This window comes from Aquila chrysaetos, chromosome 4 (genome assembly GCF_900496995.4).
Source record: "Aquila chrysaetos chrysaetos chromosome 4, bAquChr1.4, whole genome shotgun sequence".
Taxonomy (NCBI): domain Eukaryota; kingdom Metazoa; phylum Chordata; class Aves; order Accipitriformes; family Accipitridae; genus Aquila; species Aquila chrysaetos.
In genome coordinates this window covers 47,940,484-47,961,427 of record NC_044007.1, presented here as the reverse complement: position 1 = coordinate 47,961,427, position 20,944 = coordinate 47,940,484, and the positions used below count along the sequence as shown (strand labels likewise).

Genomic DNA, 20,944 nt, shown 5'->3' with positions numbered 1-20,944 from the left:
CAATCTCATGCACACCTCCTGTCTCCCCCACGCCAACACCTGAGCTGGCGGTGACTCCGTCCGGGGAGCTGAACCAGAGGGGAAGGCGTCCCTCTGTTTTAAGGTAAATAACCCAGCTGTGAGTTTATCCCATGGGGCTGGCAGGAGTGAGGGAGAAGGCTGGGGGCTGCCAAAGCAGGGCCACCTCTTTAGCTAAAGCCTGCTGTTGGACTAACTACGAAAGAAAAAGGAATTTTAGTAAAGGAGTTTTAAAGTAAAGGACGATGTTATTAATAAACCCAGAGACTACAATGAACTGTGATGCTCTTTTTTGTCTCTATTTATATGGCTAGATTTATCAGTACACTCAGCTCCAACAGGGAACCTACTCAGATCTGTTCCACTTGCGCTTTTTCATGTACTGGTACAATGCAGTATTTTTTGGTGACAAGCATCGCACATGGGTCTGCATATGGACTTAGGTCAATCAAACTGAATCCTGAACAAAGGCCCTTCAAAAACTCTACAGACTGACATTTTATCTCTGGAAATTGGAAAAGACAGCCATATTTCCATGCATCTCGTAATACACACTTTGAATCGCAAGGTTGCACCGAGGTCAATATGTATTATTTATGACTGCCAGACACCTGAACACTGTGGAGAGCCAACAGAAAAAGAGCTATAATACTGACTACACGTGAAATAAGGAAAGTATCTTAGGAAGACACTGTGAGATCTCTCACACATTGGATCCATGAGAAGATGGGTATTGAAATGAAGGATGGACATTGAATGCTTTTCCACAAAACATTGTAACTTTGGATCTTCTGCCTTTAGATTCTTCTTAGGAAACATGCATCATTCAGTTCAGGTTTGGGGGACTTTTTTTCCTGCCAGGTTAGGACTTGTGATCTAGAGTTAAGTTTACGCTGTCTTTATGGGTCACTGCTCAAGTCCACATGCACCTCTGCTCTTTGGTACACGTAAGATTAAAACATGTGCTACTCTAATATGCATTAGCTGACAGAAACTTCACTCAAAGACCACCTAGGATTAAGAGTCCTCTGACAAGGGAAGACATGTTCAGGAGAGCTTTTCATGGCTGGCACGGTGAAACAGGATGGAGTCAACATGTGAAGGTTTCAGTTCCCTATAAGATATCTGACTATAATTACTGCTTGTTTACTGCAAACTCATCATGACACTTCAGTCAGGGAACATGACAGGACACTATGGAGACTTCAGAAAAATCCTTCAGACTGTACTCAGGCAACCAGTAATTGCACAAAGTCCATGGTTATTTTGCATGAGTTAGCACTGCAGGATTTGGCATCTGGAGTTTTGAATTTGGAAAGTTTAAAAAAATTAGGAGACAAATGGGACGTAACTGCATGCTGCAGTTTTATCTCAGTATTTTCAACGCTTCTGTAGGCCTCCTTACTCCCAGAACTAAGCCAAACTTCAGCTGCTCCTAGGATGATAAAACATATATTGAAAAACATGTAGCAGGTTTTTACCTCTCTTGCATGGGTGGAAGTTGTATCCAGCTGTTAAACCTGGGATCGTATCGGCTAACAAAGTTTGTACTGTGTTTCCCTGTAAAGATAGATTATTTTGACACTCAGCTGTTTGTTTCATGTATTTAACATCATGATTGTAATATATGTTACATATACTTCACAAGTTGACAGCTTTTATGAAGGGTTCCCCCTTTTACAACAATGTATGATTACGCTATGTGTACAGTAATAATTCAACAAATGGGGCACTGCAAGGTTTGAATTAGCAATTGCTAGCAGTAAAAGCAGATAGAGATTATTCTTGCTCTCTGTAATAAGATCTTGAAAATGTGTATTTAAATTTACTTATAGATGCTGTGGTACTTTCACAGCCACAATAAATCACAGCACTAAAGAAAATTACTGCCCAAAAGAGGGCATCCCTATGGTATTTTTATGACTAGAGTATTTTGTGTCAGGTAAAAAAAATCAAAGAGAGAACATGTGCTTTTCTTTCTCCTCACATCATCTCTATGTGGAACATGGTAAAAAAACCTTGTGCAAATAACCAGGAGCTGCATAAGCCATCAGCATGGGGTATGCAGTGTTTGCACTAGATGGTTTATTCTACCATGCACTTTCAGTGTAAGTTAGAAGGAATTACACATGTGCATCGAAGGGGGAATACACTCTTAGACTTTTATTTCAAGTGTGTTAGCTAAAATATGAAACATGAGCAACAGACACCAGCTAACTAGCTTATCCCTGCTGTCAAGCCCAAGAACTGTATTCATGTCTTCACGATATTAAGATTTCACCTTATTTTACATGCAGATTGACATCAAAGCAAGAAAACTGAAGCAAGAGAGTGTATGGCAATTTCCTGTAACACCTGAGACTTCAACAGATGAGGATCTCGGAAAGAGAAACCTTTGTTTACGTATGTGTGACTAAAAAATTGAATTAGAGGCTTCACAGGCCAGCAGAATAACCCAACTGCGTATGTCACAGTTCTATAAATGGTCGCTGGGTATTCTACAAGGTGAATATTTTTGCATCGGACAAGCCTCTGTAGGATTGGCTTGCTTTGCTTGTTTCATTCCACACTTACTTCAGCATGTGTAAATAGACCATCAAGACTGTAGAGAAGAATAACGATACAGCTAGAATTTATATTCACAGTAATTTAAGATCATGTTCTACAAGAAAACAGAGAAAGAAACCATGCTGACCACTCCGTCTGGAAGCAAATTCATTCCCTCACTATGTCATAAGCATGTTCTATATGAGGAGGGTAAAGCAGAAGACTGATGAATAATGCAGCATTTCCCTTCAAATCCAGTGTGGTGCCTAATGAGGACCAAAGCCCTTTATGCTGAGCACCGCTCAAACACATCTCAAGACACAGGGTGAGATCCCCATTACACTAGGGGCAACTGGTCATTTTGCCACTGTGTTTAGCTAAGTGAGGCTTTGCTCTTGGTCCCTCTCTGAATTCCTTTAAGTCTATACAGACAATTTAGAAAAAGAGGCATTGAGAGCTATAGATTCAATAAACAGTAAAACAATAACAGCAGGCATTGAACTGGCTCTAGGTCTCACTATTTAGGACACTTATTAATCTATTTCTATTTCAAAAAGCAGGATTTCAAAACAACGTAAGTATTGATCATAAGCTTGGACTTCTAGTAGGAGGTTTTAATGCTGCTGTATTCACTACATCTTTCAGAGCTACTGGGGACTTCAGTGGTCACTGGTTATATAGCAGCTTTTTAATTGTTGTCATACAAACCTATGATCTGGGGACCTTGGCCTCCTAACATGACAGGTGTCATACACATATTCACTACAAATACCATGTATGTACAAGATTGTATAGAGCAGGGTAGAAAGAGAAGGGTTTAGTGAGCCTAGAGTGGCAATACAGGATACAAATCTGGTCACTTCAGAGGAAGGGAGATGAAATCAAACTAGAACAGGCACAAAGAAGAGCTACTATGGTGACAGGAGGAACAGAAAGTTTACCTTATGGCAGGAGTCAAGAAACTCGGCTTGTGCACCTAGGGAAACAAAAGCTGAAAGGGGATAGGAGTGCTGTCTGTAATACATCAGAGGAACAAATCTCCAGTAGGGGAAAAACCATTAAGATAAAGGCCAACTTTGGCATGAGAACAAGGCGATTTAGACAGTCAAAGAATACATTTTACTGGAAATTACAATAAGGCTCCCAGTCATTTAGAGCAATTGGATTCTGTAAGAGCTTTCCAACAGGAGTAGTGGGGGCTAAAAATCCAACTGCTTTTCAAATGTAGCTTAGAAAATTTACAAAATGGGACTATATGATGCCTGTGATGGCAGGAAAAGGACTTGATGACCTACTTAAGCTGCCTGGTGTAACTGGTTTGACTCCAGTTTAATTTTGGACTTCAGTTTGAATCTATTATTTTGCCTTGCTCATCAGTCAGGAGGTTACACATGTTAGGAAGCACCTGTCAGAACACAGAGACTGTGACAAGTGATCAGGAATCAGGATTAGCAAATCAAGACAGTGGGATAAAAGGAGGCAGATGCTGCTCTCTGCCTTCTACAGGAAAGTCTCTGCAGCCATGCCAAAAGGTGAAGGGCTCTGAAGGTCATGAAGGTCAGTCTTAAATCCATGCCTGTGTTCTGCAACCTGCTCTCATCAGCGTTTACTCGTGTGGGGATCCCTTGTGACTGGAAAGGCATAGCCATAGGAAGATGTGAAAAAGTGAGAAAAAATGTCTCCCATGCTCTCTAGGTTGTCAGGAAATCACAGGAACAGCATGGAGTGGGCATGGGCACTCCTCGGGTCCACCCAGCTTGTCAACAATCTGTCACTCTGATGGCTAAAGAAATGTATGGTGCTCCTTCCATTGTCCCCATCTCAAGGATAATTCTTTCCACTGGAAAAACACCTGGCACATTCTAATTCAAATCAAAAGCCTTGTAATGCTCTGGCAAGACAGTTCCAGCCAGGTCCATCTGAAGGCCCTTCTGTGCTATGAGGATAGCAGACAAGGGCCTTTACATAAATTCAAGCGGGTACATGTGAGCAGTTCCCATGTAGCTGCACATTTAGAGCAAAGCAGTTCCAAGAAAGAACTAGCGCAGCAATAGCACAGGATGTAGGTTACGGTTTCAGGTCCACTTTTTGTGACAAGACCCATTTCTCTCAGGGTAAATTTGTAAAGAGATCGGTATCAGCAATGCTCCTACCTCTTTTATTCCTATCTTCTCTACAGAAAAATCACAGCATTGGTATTCACAGAACAAGGAAGCTGTTAGATGTCTTTAGTGACCTTACACCTAAGGTACTATCCATCTCACTAACAGCTGTGCTTGACTCCTACCTCAGATGCAGGGTATGTACGCCTTCTAGCATCTCTCCATCACCTTGCGACTCAGTTTCCACATCTTTAAATTGTGGGTAACTACACTTCTTTTCTTTTATCCTTCATGTGACATGGCCATTTAATTATAAACTGTCTGGAACAAGGTCTGCCTCTTATTATCCATATGCCTACCACCAAGCACAACAGGGGCCCTCAGTTGTTGGATGTGGCTGATGGTCCTAATAATAATTGTCTCCCGTAGTAATAATAATAATAATAATAATAATAGTAATAATAATAATAATAATAACAACAATAATAATAATACTCTCCTGTTTAATGTAAAGGAGATTCAACATTAGGACTAAACGGGTCTTCTCCTAAGACATTTAGTGTTATTTTTAACTACATCGGAAATATGCTTATAGGGTGGACTGGATTGTTTGTCTCAGGTTTTAGGAAGTGAACAGATGTAACAATTTTCTATAATTTGGTTTAGTGCAGATGCTGAAATGGGGCATTCACAATAAAATATATGCAGTATATGTAATTTCAGCTGGATCCTCTGGTGTTTTAAAGTAAAAATGTGTACCTGCAAGCTGTTTTATGGTTTCTCAGTCATAATTATCTCTGTTACACAGACTGCTACAACTACAACTCTTTCTTCGTGTGCAAGCTTTTTAACAATGTCTTGACAATTTTGTGAATTTTGCAAGGCATGGTATTCTCCTTTTGCTTTGCTCAGAAGCCTGTTAAATTGTTTAATTTCTCTTTGCGGTAAATTTATGAAGTAATCAAATCAAAGAAGGTAGCAGCAGATAATCTATATGAGAAGCTCTTGCACAAGACTAAAAAAAGGACCAGTTTAAGAACCTCAGAGTCTAGATAATTAACACATTAACAACTTTAGCTGCGAGTATCTTGTTTGACAATAGAAAAGAAGCATTCATCTACTGCAATTGCATTATTATATTATGACTGGAAGGAGACTGGAAATGAAGGTTAAAATTCTTAACAGCTGCTGCCTGGTGCATGCACTTGAAAGAGTCTGTTCTGCTGCCTGTGGCATTTCTCAAGGGATGTGGGAGCTGATGAATGACGGAAATGCTAATGCTAAAGTACCAGATATTTATTACATCAATATCTAAAACTAGCCTTTACTAGATTCAACAATTAGGCTGAGGGTCCTCAAAAGCCCTTGCTAATGACTATATTAGCTGACCTGACAGACAGACAGACAGAGGAAGGCAGATGCTGCCTGTGCCTTTTGATATTCTATACATACCATTAGGGTTCCATTGGTCTTCTCCTCCCAGCACGAACAAGAAGTTTTCCACTTCCACGACACAGTGATGGGCACTGTTATATGGCATAACTGCAAGAAAAGCAAGAATTCTTTGTCAGCTCAGGGCACTGATTCCATCAAATACTTCCAAAGGTACAAAACACAACAGTGAGATTACATCTGTATGAAATAATAGGGGAATGCATCACCCCAAGAATGTATGTCCACTGACTCAGCAGCAAAGCCACTTATTAGTAACCTTACACTATTCAATCTTGCAAATAATGAAAGAAAAAAAGCTGAAATTGTGGTCCCTCAGCGCCCCCCCACCCGCCCAAGTGCCATATATACTGCTCTAAAAACAACTTGTAAAAGGGGGTGAAGTTGCCTGATATTTCCCTGAAAATAAGCAGATGCTAGGAATCCTAGTATGCTAGGAAACATTAAAAAAACCTCAGCCCAGCTTTGTTCTGCTGGTAATGTTTCCACAAGAAGAGTCAGTATGTTCAGTAGCTTTCTATTACACAGCAATGAACAAGCTGCATTTCCATACAGTTTTAAGTTTTTAAATTAAGGTCCTGCTGATTTAATGCCTTTTCCAAATGTATACGCTTAATTTCCTGTACAATGTCATTAGCAGCAGAATCACACATTTTCTATTCATCTAATCAGGAAGCCCTTTGTTAACAAAGATCAAAACTGTGGCATTAGGTTTGCAATATCCCTTTTTTTTGGAGGTATCGCGATTACTGTGGACCAACTACAGTCACAATAATCTATTTTTTTAAATTTACATTTTCCACTTCAAATGCTAAGACATAAAAATAAGGATTTATATATACATAATATGCACATATTATTGTGGTGTGCCATACAGCACTATTGTGATATTATAAGGTAAATGTAAACTTACATAGCATTAGTTATCATACCACATAGAGTAGTTTTGGCCCAGTGACACCAGTAGGAAAAATGATGTCCTTGTTCAGCTCATCATATGGGCACCTTAAATCTAGGTGAGGACAAATGGGGAGGTGATGTGCATGTACAGGCAGGGAACTTATTGCTTGACACGGATCAACAGAGCACTTAGGAAACCAGTGCAGTGGGAAATCAATATGACTCAGGGCCAGCTCTTACTTTGTGCTCTTTTGCCAATGCCAAAAAAAAAAAAAAAGAGGCAGCCTATCTCACACTTGGATTATTTTGGGTGATATATCTCTCATTTCATTTGTTTTATTATCTTTTATTTTTCTCCGAATGCAGTTGTGCAGTATAGCATATGCAAATAATAATAAGAAATACGCACAGCTTTGTTATTTAGGACACATTTTCTTAAAGATCAAGTGGGCTCATTTAAGCTTCTTACTGAAGTTTTTGCCAAGGCAATGATGAATAAGTAAGGTATGTTTTTAGTTTCTAGTAAAGGTCGAATATCATTTTCATAGTCTGTGCTCTTACAAGTCATGTAAGTGAAGCAGTTCTTAAATTGGGCAGACAGGTACAGTGAAAGTTCATTAATTACGGTTATTTGTTACTAGTACACTTTATATAACTGGGAAGTAATCCTATACCAGGCGCTGCATAAGATTTTATACTACCTAGAGATTCCTAGAGTGGGATGAAAGAATGAAAAAGATTTTTGTTATCTTCTTAGCCCCCATATCATATTTATCTCATTCTTTAATCTCAGACATTTTCCTATTTTAAAATTTTGTCTCTCAAAACCGCAGCACTTTCCTTGATTTTGTGGATGCCTGTACTATATAATGAATTTGAGTCTCCCCCAGGAAATTTGCTGTCTTCCTTAGATGCTTTTTAGGACCCCTCCCCTCAAGAAGAGACTACCCAGGATCAGTCTGCAGGGGCTTCAATTCTTACCTAATCCAATGCTCTATTATGGTTTCCAGTTAGGTCCAAGCTAGTGGTTGTACCCTGAACCGGGTTCTTCCATTGGTCGATCTGGAGAGATCTAGCATTTAGTGAAAGAACTGTCTGCAGGCAGCACACATGCATATTTTTCACATGTTGTGTTTTCATTTTTGCAAACACTTTTGTTTATTTATCCTCCATATTGACACGAACAGGGCCAGTAGAGGAAGAAATTATATTTTAAGCTTTTCTGCTGTTCCCATGCATATAAACTACGCAATAAGACTCCCACACTTACGACGATAATTAAACCTTTAAAACTAAGGGCTTAATCCTGGCTCCTACTTAACTTGATGGCAACATTCCCACTGATAGGGGATTGGGCCCAAATGACCCGAACTACCATCCGTAACTCACGGCAAAGCTAAAGGGAAGCTTGTCTTAGAAAGGAGGGTAGTATTTGGGCTTCAGAAGGAAAGGTGACTGCAATAAAACACTGCAGACCTTTACTATGACCTTTGTTTCTCACAGAGCTTTGGGGAAAACTCTGTGCTTGGTCTCATGAATCTGCCCACGGGGCTGGAGGAGTCTGGACAAAACAGGGAGGATGGAGCAACACTGTGGACATCTAAGAGGGAAGGAGTTTGGGCACTGAAATCGTGGAATTGCCAACAGCAGTCTTTCACCCTGACTATTTTCAGGATCCCTCAGAATCACCAGTTATACACAGAAATCAAAACTATTGGAATGAACAATTTTTTTTACCGCTATAAAACGCCCCTTGAAACCACCAGAAAACCTGTGCTGTAAACTGTGATTCCTTACGAACGCACACCCATATAGGACCTAACTTTTCATAGATACAGTCAAAATTACATGGCAATGAGCATGCTAAATGCAGCTTCTAGTAGGAACAATCTTTTCAAATCCACTGGGCTTGCCAGGGTGTAACAGGAAAATTTGGCCCATCACATGGTCTGGCCAGGCTGCTGCTTTCCTTAATTTTATATGAGCCTTTGTCTGCTGTTTTGCTTTAATAATGTGAAAATTCCATCTTCTCATTTTTTTATTTCAACTCAGTGGAACACCTGCCTGCCCCACAAAAAGGGTATTTGAAGAGAAGTTTGTACGCCACGCTCAAACACAGCCCGGTGTGAGTTTTTAGCGTGTCAGTCAGTGAGTTAGAGGGAAAGGGTAAGGAGAAGCTAATCAGGATGAAATGAGATTAAAGGCTGTCTAATTTTACAGCAACTGTGATCCATCAGCCACTGTGAAAGTGACAGTGGAAATGAATGATGGAGACAGACAGGTGGGGCTGTACATTTCACTGATTTATCCTCAAATGCACTGGGCCTTATTTTATTGAGTGAACATGACCGCATTTATCATGACTGTCATCTAAACCCACTTCCCTCCATTTAAAAAGGTCACTTTACTAGGAGGGAGTAGGATAGAGGCACTTTCAAAACAGATTTAAAATTTAATAACACATGTTTATAAAACCCTGTGCAAGAATTCTCAACTTTATTAAAGACCGATTTACAAGGAAGGAGAAAAGACTATTAAAAGGAGAAGATGAAAAAAAGCCATGGTCATCTGAGAAACACGTTTAGCTACCAAGGTGATAGGTGCCAGAGAATTACGTGAGACGGACAGATATGAACAGATTAGTCAGGAAGCTGGCAGAAACTGCCTCATCTAAGCCACTGCCCCTCACACACACTTCCCAAAGCTTGGGAGGCCCATGGTTAACAAACTTGTGCTTTCCTGGACCAAGAGCACAAATGAGTCCAAGCAGCCCTACAGAAGACAACACCCCCACCAGCCCCTTCCCATGCAATTTACGTATGACTGGTAGCAGACCCTCGGTAAGGTGGAAGGCAATTTCTCAGGTAGATACGTAACATGCAGAGCTTTCTAGGTTAAAACCAAATGGGTGATTTATACTTGAGAATGATCTGGAAGGCAGTGGAGTCCAAGATGGCAGTGGTGTTTGCTAAGAAATACTTCACTACACAAACATCAGTGATGTTGTACAGGAAGTGACACTCATGGACGTTCTTCAGATGCAGACGCAGGTGGAAGACACAGCAGTACTCTGCACATCAGGATAGCTGTCCCAGGCAAAAACTCCTCAAATATGCCAAACCTTAGTTAATGAAAGGCACCAGATAGTGTTCTGGGACCTACTTTCAAAAACAGAGTCTACAGTTTATAGCTAAATGCTCATGAAACCAAACACTCTCAGCCATAATGCCTATGAGGTCAGCCAGATGCAATGATGCTCCAAAGGCACCTCCAGCTTCTGTATGGGGGTGACAGTCACACCTCACTCACCTAACAAACAATAATGTATGCTGTTCGTCTTACCCAGTTTTGCTTAGTTTCTGCCAACGATTGCACATTTAGGAAACAGCATCTGGTTGTTCTCCATACATTAATTAAGGGGTCATCAGTTCCTCCCTCTCCTTACACCTTCCCCTGTCTATCGTCACTTCAACACTAACTAGCAGGGAAGAAGGGGGAACAGGAATGGCATTTCTCGACAGGAGGAGGGATGAGCTCTGGTCCCAGGAGATCTGAAAGCTGTGATACAGCCCACAGCCATTCCCCTGCTCTGCTAAAAACTCCTTTCAGAAACTCCACTTGATTCTTCTACTCAAGAAGAGTTTTGTTTGCTGTTTTTTTGGGTTTTTTTTTAAATCCATAGATTTTTCACTGCCCTGAACCATTCAGCTGCTTGGGATGCAGGAGGTACCATGAGGAAATCTTTTCCTCAGCTACTGCACAGCTTTAGCATAGCCCCTTCAAGACTCAGTACACACCAAGAAGTCACGCTTATCATCTCTAATGACCTGTGCAGATGACGCAAGAGAAGAGTGTGTTTCCAGAACTGGGATGTCATTACCAGAGGACATATGGAGTCAATAATGACCTTCCACAATATTAACGGCCTAACCTGTTGGCTACATAATATTCAACTACTGCTACTTGAAAACTGGTTATTTCCACGGCTCTCCAGAGGGCAGGGTAACATGAGAAGATGTCTCTTTCCAGTACAGAAGGCACCTACAAACTCGTTTTAGGAGACTGCAATTTGCTCATGGCAGAGACACAATATTCATTTCATTCCCAACCCTCTCCGCAAAATGCTGGCCAGACCACAGCCGGTCCAATTATTTCTTGAGAAAAGAGTATCAGATACTGTTCACCTTTCTTTGGTTCATACATCATTTGCAGGAAGACTGTGCATTTATTACTGAATGTTACTTGTTATTTCTCACCAAGGAGGTTATATAAATAAACGTTAGGATTCCTCTGTGAATTGTTCACTTCAATTGTTTGTTATTTAATAACTGTGGGGAAAGACTGACCACAGTAAGTATGAAATTCTAGGCTTGGTGAACATGGTGGGAGTTTTGCTTTAAAGGCATTGGGTTTCCACCCACTGGTATTTTCTGCTCAAAAGATAATGAAACAAAGTTAAAAGAGGAGAATAATCAACAGTTGATGGCATGTTAACATGCCTATGGCCAAACTGCATCCTATCACCTCAAATTCAAGCAAATACGTGTGAAGTATTTTTTTCTAGTAACACACAAATGCCAATCTTGAGTCTGAGCTCAACTCAGTGGGGGAAGCCTGGGACAACCCAACAGCAGTCATCATAAGCAGAAAATCCTCAGATGAAGCACTGTGCCTCCAAGTCACCTTTGAGAACAAATAACTGGTATAGCTCTGGTCCAGTTGCACCACAGAGAACTCCATCAGCTCAGCTAGAAACTTCACAACCTCTTCATCCCTGTGCCAGTTTTGTGGCAACTCCATTCAAGCCATCACAGGTAGTATGGGCACAGGGCAGCTGAGTTCATCTAGGACACAGCGCCTACTTCAAGTGAGGCTGCAGGTAAGCAAAGGTAAAATGCCACCCAAACCTACCCTCAATCTGAGATAACATAAGTACTAAGAAAGAGTTATCTGAGCAAATGAAAGTCCTTGGAATCATTCGCAACATAGTGAATGGTATTTCATATAATTAAGATATTTCATATTAATTAAGATAATTTACATTATGAAGATATTTCTTATTAATGAAAATACCAACTTTTTCATTCAAACGTCAGGAGTTATTCTTTTGATATATTCTCTGGAATAACACCAGCCAGGCTTTTTCAGCGCGGTTCTCAGTTTAATTGTTTTAATGGGCTAAATTTTTCATACATGAGCATCTAAAATAAGGCACTTAAATTCATGCTGATGCAACAGATCAGGCAAACATAACATCAGGAATAGCTGGCATGCTCAGCTCCCCCCTGAAATAAATTGTTTTAAAGTTACTTGGATGCAAGTTCTGAGTACAGACCTGTCTGCTTCCATGGGTGAAATTCACCCAATGGCAGAATGTTCTATTGGGTTTTCAGCAACACATACATTTGGCTGTTTGCAAGAACAAATTTTACCCATGTATTTTCAAAGCTGCAAGCACCCATTTGGATTTCATCTAAATAATAAAATAAAGCTGCCTACTCGGATCAGCAGTGTCTGAATAAAGTAGGAAAATACTGCATTCCCACTTAAAAACTGATGTTCCTGTACCAAAATCCTGACACAACCCTCCCTGTGCAGTGTACAGCAAACCTACGCACACTCTGCTGCTCGTCCCTGCCGCCCTCCCCGTGGAAATGACTCCATGCAGCTGAACTGCTGATACAGCGTCCGAGAAGCACATGTACATGAATACACCAAACATCTTGGCACGATGCGTAGCAGGGGGATGTAATGCACAGTCCTTTGGGAAGGTTCAAAGCGACAACTCCTCTTGTTTTGTTACCCCTTACTTACCCGTCAACCTGCTGAAGGCTGCTCCCGGCCACCCAGATGCCCCACGGATTCCCACAGACCGTTTATCAGAAGACGCTCGGTGTCCACCGCCGTGAGTTATGCAATGTTACCTCAGTGATGGTTGCTCCCCAGCAGAATATGCTGTGTACCTGCTCAGGCCTGGATTTATGGTCTCTAAAGTACAGCCCAACTTACATTACTGGGCAATGACATCTCGTCAGATCGTAACAGTCTCACGACGAAACGTTCATGTGTGACATTTTGCACAACAAAATCTCCTCATGAAGGAAATGATGAATGGTCCCTGATGGGAGAAAACCATGGCAGAGTTGCCAGAAAGCTCCAGAAAGAAATACTGTTTTGTCCCACTGGAGGCTTTCAGATCCTCCAAGACGTCAGCTCAAGGACATGCATTCCCTCTTCTAACAGTGCCACAGGACAGAAGACCCCGACCAGGAGCAGTGCGCTAGCGCCCAACTGCTTGTGACCAGACGCATCCATGTGCATCTCAACTTCTAACTGACCTTGAGATGCATGCATTCTCCTGCTCTCCTCTGAAGGTAATCTTCCAAGTTCTGGACAACCACAACCACTCCTTGCGTTTTCCTGGTCGGATCCTGTCGGTACTGCTCAGGGACCCATGTCTTTAGAAGAATTCATCACATGCAGCAAGATCTTACTTAGACCCCACTGCTCCAAAAGTCGACTCTTTCACTATTTTCTCTCTCGGTCTCAGTACTTCCTATCCTGCTCTCCACTCTTGACTAACATATTATTTCAGAGCAACCAAAAGTCTTTTTTTCTTCTCACTAAGTCTTGAAGTCATTCCAGGAGAAGAAGAAAAATGTGATTTTCCATTTGGAAAACTCTACATGGAGGAGGGATGTACCCATATTTCACTGTATTAGAACAGCAGTTTCGATATACGTAAGTTCACTCATAACAGATAAATTGAAACCTTCACTGCTACAGATTTTTTGACTTTTCCTTTTAAATACTTCACTATTTGCAAACGAAAGGTTTTGTTTCCAAGAGAGTCCAGCATATACCTAAAGCACTAGACATAAAGCAGAAGGATCTGTCCAATGCTTACCACCAGGAAAAAAGCTTAAAAAACGCTTTCTTTCTCAGAAGACATATACCTTGGACAGGTATCTGAAGAAGCTCCAACATGCCTAACTTCCAGCATGCCCAAGCACAGCATGCAGAAGCAGAAATGTCCATGTAGTATTATGTTAATGTTCCTAGGCTGCCTAAAGAAAGCTCGAGTCCCTGCCAGGGACCCCAGGAAGGCTCTGAGTTAATCTTTAATGGACAGGGCAGTCAGACAACATACCGTCAGGGTGCTGAGGGAACCAACAGGACCCAATGGCCCTGACCAGCCTAGGGTCTTCCCCAACACCTCTCACCCATGGGCACAGGAGCCCCATTTCAGCTCAGGCCTAGGCACCCAGACCTGGCCTGGATGGACCCCATGCAGGTACACGGCAGTCCTTATCCAGTCCTGTCTTTGTCTCCTGCATGGACTTTGGACCCGTGTTGAGGCCTGTTCTCATGAAGCCACCAGCCCCACCATGCCCTAACACATACCCATAGGTGGGAACACTGCTGTCTGAGTGAGGACTGCAGCCCAGACTTCACCCCGATTCTGCACGTCCCTACCAGCACCCTGAGAAAAAAAGGCACTTGGAGATGCCCTAGCAGAGCTGAACGTTCTCATCACCACCAAAATGGTCGTTCTGAGTACCAGGAAATGAGTGTCTTACTGTTGACACTTTTTCCATGACGGACAGAATTAAATATAATTTATAATATTCTTTTTGCTCAGGATGGACAATAAGAGCCCACTCTAAAATATTCTAACCACTAGGCAAACAAATACAAAGGGAAACACAGGAATCAATCCACATAAATTAGGTAACACAAAGGACTGGTTTCTCCAACAGAAACCAGGCAGAAATGTTGCTCTCCTAGACCTCTCCCCACAGATGGGCTCCCAAGGAAAGGAAATGACAGACCCACAGACAGCTTTCAAATTCAGGGAAGGAAGTTTGACCTGGGCAGCAAAACCACATACTCATGTAAAATTGGCACAGAATACTTACTTTGTAAATCTATACACAGAAGATGAAATGAGAGTGTATATCTGAAAAAAAACCCATTAATAAATTTGGACTAAGTTTATGTTAATTTTCTTCTGCGTTCTATAATAACAGTATTGTTTAATATTTTCAGCAAAACTGTTATGAAAAATGTGTTGTGATGCCTCATCATAACGATCAGAAAAATTTGTTCCATCTCCTCAAAAACTTTTTGTGGATTTAGAAAGCACTTAGTCAGGAAACAGAAGCAAAACCATGTTTCTCAAAACTGAATACCAAGCTGAGTATCATAGCACAAGCAGCTGCTATTTAAGTCAAGCGGTGTCAAAATTCATGGGCTGAACCGTGTTCACACAGAATCACAAATAATTCACAAATGACACACTAGTGCATGGTCATGGACTGCTGAAAAACAGGATGAAAGGTCAGGTTAATTTAAATCACTGGCCATGCCAGGACTGCGGGATTTGACATGTACAGTAGAGTAAATTAAAGTTGTTGTGATCAATCCCGAATACTTAAAATATACATAACTAAGTATCCTCAACTGGCTTGCATTTTTTGTTGAAGAAGTTAATTTTGCAAACAGTATTGTTCATGAAAGTATCATTTTCAGTTAGCTAGGTGAAGGGAAGCTGGGACTGAGACACAGAGCCTGCATGAATGAAATGGGGACTCGCTGTGCTAGTAACCATGGCTGGGACCAGGTTCTGGTGGAGACTGAATTCAAGAACGGAATGAAACTGAAACGAACAGACAGGGATGGCTCAGATCAGGTCAGGTCAGAGGGGACGTGGCAGAAAGGACCACGACTGGAGGAAAAGATGGCAAAATCTGCGAACACAGCAGCATATACTAATCCAGAGCCCCAAGTCCTGCACTCTTCCCACTCCTCCACTGTCAGCAAATCTGGGTAGAAACTTGTGCTGTTTACACCCCCTGGTTCCCAGGACACACAGACTCCACTGTCACCAGCAACAGCTGAATTCAAAAGGCAGAGATGTGTACAGCAGATCTACAAAGCCAGCCTACGTGACGCGCCGTTTCTCAGCATACCTTGAAAAGGCAGTTTCACCTCCAAGTCTATGAAAATGCTGAGGAGATGTGGGGCATTCAGAAGTTATGGCCTGCCATTATGAGGGGCTTCAGGGCACATCTCCTCTGGCACCTCTCTGTTTATTTATGCTTGTACGGTCCTTAAACAGCTAATTGTGATACTTCCCAACTGCCCACCTTGCTGAAGGTTCAGTCCCATGAACGCCAGAGACCTGCAGAAGCTGCCACTGCAAGAAACATTTCTGCCCTTTCATGTCCCAGGTCCCATCACTCCTTGTGATGGCTGATGCATGCATGCAGCCAAGCAATAAACAAGCAAGAAACCATACTATTTTTTTAAGGTGCATTGAATTTAACCCAGATCTGTTCCCCACTAAGCTTCCCTGCCTGGCCTCACAAATTGGAGTGAGCAGGTGTCGTGGTTTAACCCCAGCCAGCAACTAAGCACCACACAGCTGCTCACTCAGTAGCCCCACTCCCAGTGGAATGGGGAGGAGAACCGAAAAAAAGAAGTAAAACTCGTGGGTTGAGATAAGAATGGTTTAATAACTAAAAAATAAAATATAATAATAACAACAGCAATAATAAAATATAATAATTGTAATTAAAAGGAATATAAAAAAAAAGAAAAAAGAGAGAAACAAAACCCAAGAAAAGACAAGTGATGCACAAGGCAAGTGCTCACCACCCACAGACCGATGCCCCAGCAGCAATCTGCCCCTCCTGGCCAAATCCCCCTCAGTTTATATACTGAGCAAGATGTTCTGTAGTATGGAATATTCCTCTGGCTAGTTCGGGTCAGCTGTCCTGGCTGTGCTCCCTGCCAGCTTCTTCTGCACCTGCTTGCTGGCAGAGCATGGGAAGCTGAAAAATCCTTAACTTATGATAAGCGCTACTTAGCAACATCTAAAAACATCAGTGTTTTCAACATTATTCTCACACTAAATCCAAAACACACTGTACCAGCTACGAAGAAGAAAGTTAACTCTATCCCAGCCGAAATCAGGACAGCAGGAGAGCGAGGCCATGAGAAGAAGAGAAGGACTGATGTTTCAGCAGCAGCACCAACTTGCATCAGCTTATCATGGTTGTGAAACTACAATCTCGGCACACAATACCAAACCATTTAAATGGGTCTAACCCAGCGTTGCTGTGGCCCTGTCCCTCTCACAGCCCAGGCAATCCAGGGCCCTCTTTGTGCCAGCACAGTCTCTCCTCAGCACCCCTCAGTGAGCCCTCTCAAAGCAATTATTGGTGGAAATATAACCCAGAAAACAAGAGAGTATATTTGCATTTTGGTTTAATGCCCTGAGCAGGCTCACCCAGGAGTCAAATGAGTTCCAGCGCTGACATGAAGGAGGAGACAAGACCATGGGATAGGGTTTGGGTGGAAAGGAACTTGAAACAACAGCAACAGCTTCACCTACCACATGGCCACAGCCCCCGTGCAGGGGATGAAGCCACCCTATGAATGACGCAGGTAACAGTGAACAAGACCTCTGGCTGCCAGAGGTTGCTTCACTTCTGGAAGGTGTGTAGGGAGAGGCTGGGGGCTGCGGGAGCAGATGGGATTTCTCACAGTTAAGGCAGCTGTGCCCTGAGCTGGCGGACAGGATCCTGTCTCTGCCTTTGCCACACGATTTTACTGTGGTGCTAGACAAGTCCCTCAAGCTAATTTTTTCCACAGCTACCCACTTCCCCTGTTCTGAGAACACTAACTACGTGTGCTTCATTTTCGGAGACCCCGATCTGATCCCCATGTCTGATAGGTAGGAGTGCTCTGTGCTCACTGCTGTAACTGAAGCAGGTGGGAGAGGCAGTCTGGAAGGCATGGTCTGACGGGTCTTGAAATGGGCACCCCAAACTAAAGGCTACCTTCGACTTTAACCTCATTGCACCTCTGTTCCTCATCTACAAAATGGGAACAATGACAGACTATGCTCCTCACAAAGAGGATGGTGCAAAAATACCACAATGAATGCCAATGAAGCAATTGGCCCCTGTTGTTATGAAGCCTGTGAAGGAAACCTTGTGAAAAAATTCTGTCTTCAGAAGACTTCAGTAGCGTGTGACAGACAGGATCTACTTGCTGAACAACAGAGAAGAAATACTGTGAGCAGAAATTCAGCACGGTCCCTTCTGTGCACTGACACGTGACAAAGAATAGCGTGTGATATCATTAGAGATCGTATCTTAATGCTTATGCAAACAGAGGCCGAATTAAGGTTGCAGAAGCAGCTTAATTCTCACATTTCCTAACTCCGGAGGGCTTGGTATCGCCGTCTGTCTAACGCTCTTTTCAAGCTTGGTGCAAGTCCCTTGTGTGTCATCCACCCTAGGTCTGACAGGCAGCTAACGCCTTCCTTATCCTGCAGCTGCTTCAGCATCTCTGAATCGCCCACGTAGGTGCGGTGCAGTCCGAAGTGCACCGAGCCCGTGGCAGGAGTTGCAGGAGCCCTCCTCCTCTTCCTCCTCTTCCTCCTCCTCCTCCTGCCGCATTTCCTTCTCGCCGGCAGTTTGAGGCTAAGCCACTAGATGGGGTGCGGTGTGCTCGGCTCCCCCCGCCCCCGGGAGAGGCATTTCAATCATCTTTTGGCTTCAGGTTTTGCAGCCAACCAAAAAACAAAGAGGTGAAACGCAGCACAAAAAAAGACATAGCCAGCTTCCTCCCAAGCAGTTAACTTCTGCTTGTTCCTCGTGTTCGGCGTGAAAGGGAAGAAATCAAACGGAGTACACAAACCCCGGCGAACGCTCGGCGCATCAATCCTGGCGGATGCTGAGCCCCCCCCGGCTCCCGCTGCCTGCAATGGGCATGGCGGGTGCTCAGGCTTTGGCACGGTTATCAGTCATACCTGCTTTGCCTCGTCTTGTCTCAGCTCCCCGAACCCAGACTGCGCGAGGATCAGTCAGCGATTTCTCTGGCAGTCCACACACATCTGCTTTTCTACTCCACGCGCCAGTCCCAGTGAAATATAGCAGGCACAGTTCCCTTCCCCACCAACACGCCGCCAAATCTCTCTCCCTCTCTCTCTTAATAATGATCTGGAAGCTGGGTAAAACAACATGCTCGCTTTTGACAAAGAGCGTGCTTCCTCATTACAGGGGTAAGGAAGGGGAAAGAGGACGTGAGGAAACCGTGATGCAAAAAAATAACCTACAGAATTAAAGGGAAAAAAAAAGAATCCTTTCTAAAATAGACACTCCTTTCCAATGGAAACACAGTGCTTTACTCAAGGTTAATCCCAGACCGACCTGCATAAAGGTGGCCAGGTTACAGCTCTTTTCTCATCTCCCTAAAGAACGATTTTGTGGGGAAGGCGTGCAGAAGCTGAAGTATACCTATTCTATCAGGAATGTGGGAAGGGACTGGTATTCACCTGCATACACACCACTGCTGAATTACACCTTCTCTCACTCTTTCCCAACCGCTTACAAGAAGAATCGTCCCTCTCAAGGCATTATCCATCCCAGTAACACTATTTATTATTAAACCTGTATATAAAACACAGCCAAGCACTCCTTCCCAACATCCAGCTTCTTCCAGCTTCCTATGAAAACACAGGTATCCTAGATCCCCTATACAGCACTTTCTCATGACCCGGCCCAGCCTTGCAAACTCCTGCAGACTCCTCTTCTTCTTCATGGCCAAGAGAAGGAGAGCAAAAAGCCAGGGCCATTTTGAAGTCAGTCTTTTATTTTTCTTTGCTGGTATGGGTAAAGAAAGTCATCCTCCCGCTCAGCAGAGGAAGCCTCCCTGAGGGCAGCTGCTGGGGATGCTCCTAACACGGGGCAGCAGTACTGACGGGGGTAATCACACCCCCAGTTCTCCTCTCTACCCCAGCAATGGGATAACTTGCATTTTGCAGCCTGTCACAGCCAGCGCTGCACAGGCCTATATCCCTGCTAGTGTCCCAAAAGCCATCTTGAAAGAGCCACACAGAGGGGTACACCCAAGCGGCAATGCAGCACTTGATCAGGCAGGATTACATCTCAGCTGTGAACTGGAAGACAAGCATGGGCAGACAGATTTGTGCTGCCCAACAGTATGTCCTGTCACATACCCTGCAGGTGAAAACTCAACTCATCCTTCATTCCTGATGAATTGGATTTTCACAAAGGAACAGATGAAAAAAAAGTCACAGAAAGAAAGACAAAGGAAATAAAACTAAAAAGTGCACTTGAGGAGTTCTTTTTTTTAATTCATTGCAAAACCACTGACAAAATGTGCAGTGCATTATTACTGGACATTAATACAGACCGATCCTGTCTGAGGAGTTTGCAGTCTTCCTATACATTAATGAAGACAGAACATAATCCCAAATGCAGTGCATTTGATCATATATATTCATATGGACACTGCTGATCCACATCTGGCTAAAATAAATGTGTTTTTACACAAATTAGGTTACAACTGATACAAACAGTTTTGATTCATACTACAGAGCACGAACAGATGATCAACGCAATTGCTTTGGTTTAGCACTGTGCTTGTGAAAGTCACCACTTATCAGCTGGGCTGCAGTAATTGCTTCTAGTCTCTTACAATTAGAAAAAGCCACTAGCTTAAACTACCTTAAAGCACTGATTAGATTGTTTAAAAGAGCACATTTTACTTTACGTTCGTAACCACCTAGGAACATGAGCACTAGCAGGTATTGTGGCTCAACTAGTGGGTGCTACCCTGGAGAAAAGTAGATGAGCTAGATCTCTTGCAATCCTTTGACCATAACAAAATCATAAAATATCCAGACTCAAAAAAATTCCACAGATGACAAACAATAATAGCAACTACCTGCAAAATGAGCTGATGAAATTAGCCTACTCCTTGTGCCAGCGTACCTTTTACACAATACAGAAACATTGAAATTTTGCACTGCTCATACATATCCCAAGAAGTAGAGTGGCGTTTTCATTAGAGAAATACCTTCACTAAAATTCTGTAGAGTCCTTAAA

At 42.7% G+C, this 20,944-nt stretch overlaps 1 protein-coding gene across 1 annotated transcript in view; it reads right to left on the bottom strand.

Moving 5' to 3' along the window:
- Positions 1-20,944, bottom strand: part of KLHL14 (kelch like family member 14) — a 67,811-nt gene that overhangs the window by 11,462 nt on the left and 35,405 nt on the right. The window contains 2 exon segments of the mRNA XM_030012696.2: positions 1,500-1,578; positions 6,120-6,209. Coding sequence (XP_029868556.1) covers positions 1,500-1,578; positions 6,120-6,209 — 169 coding nt within the window.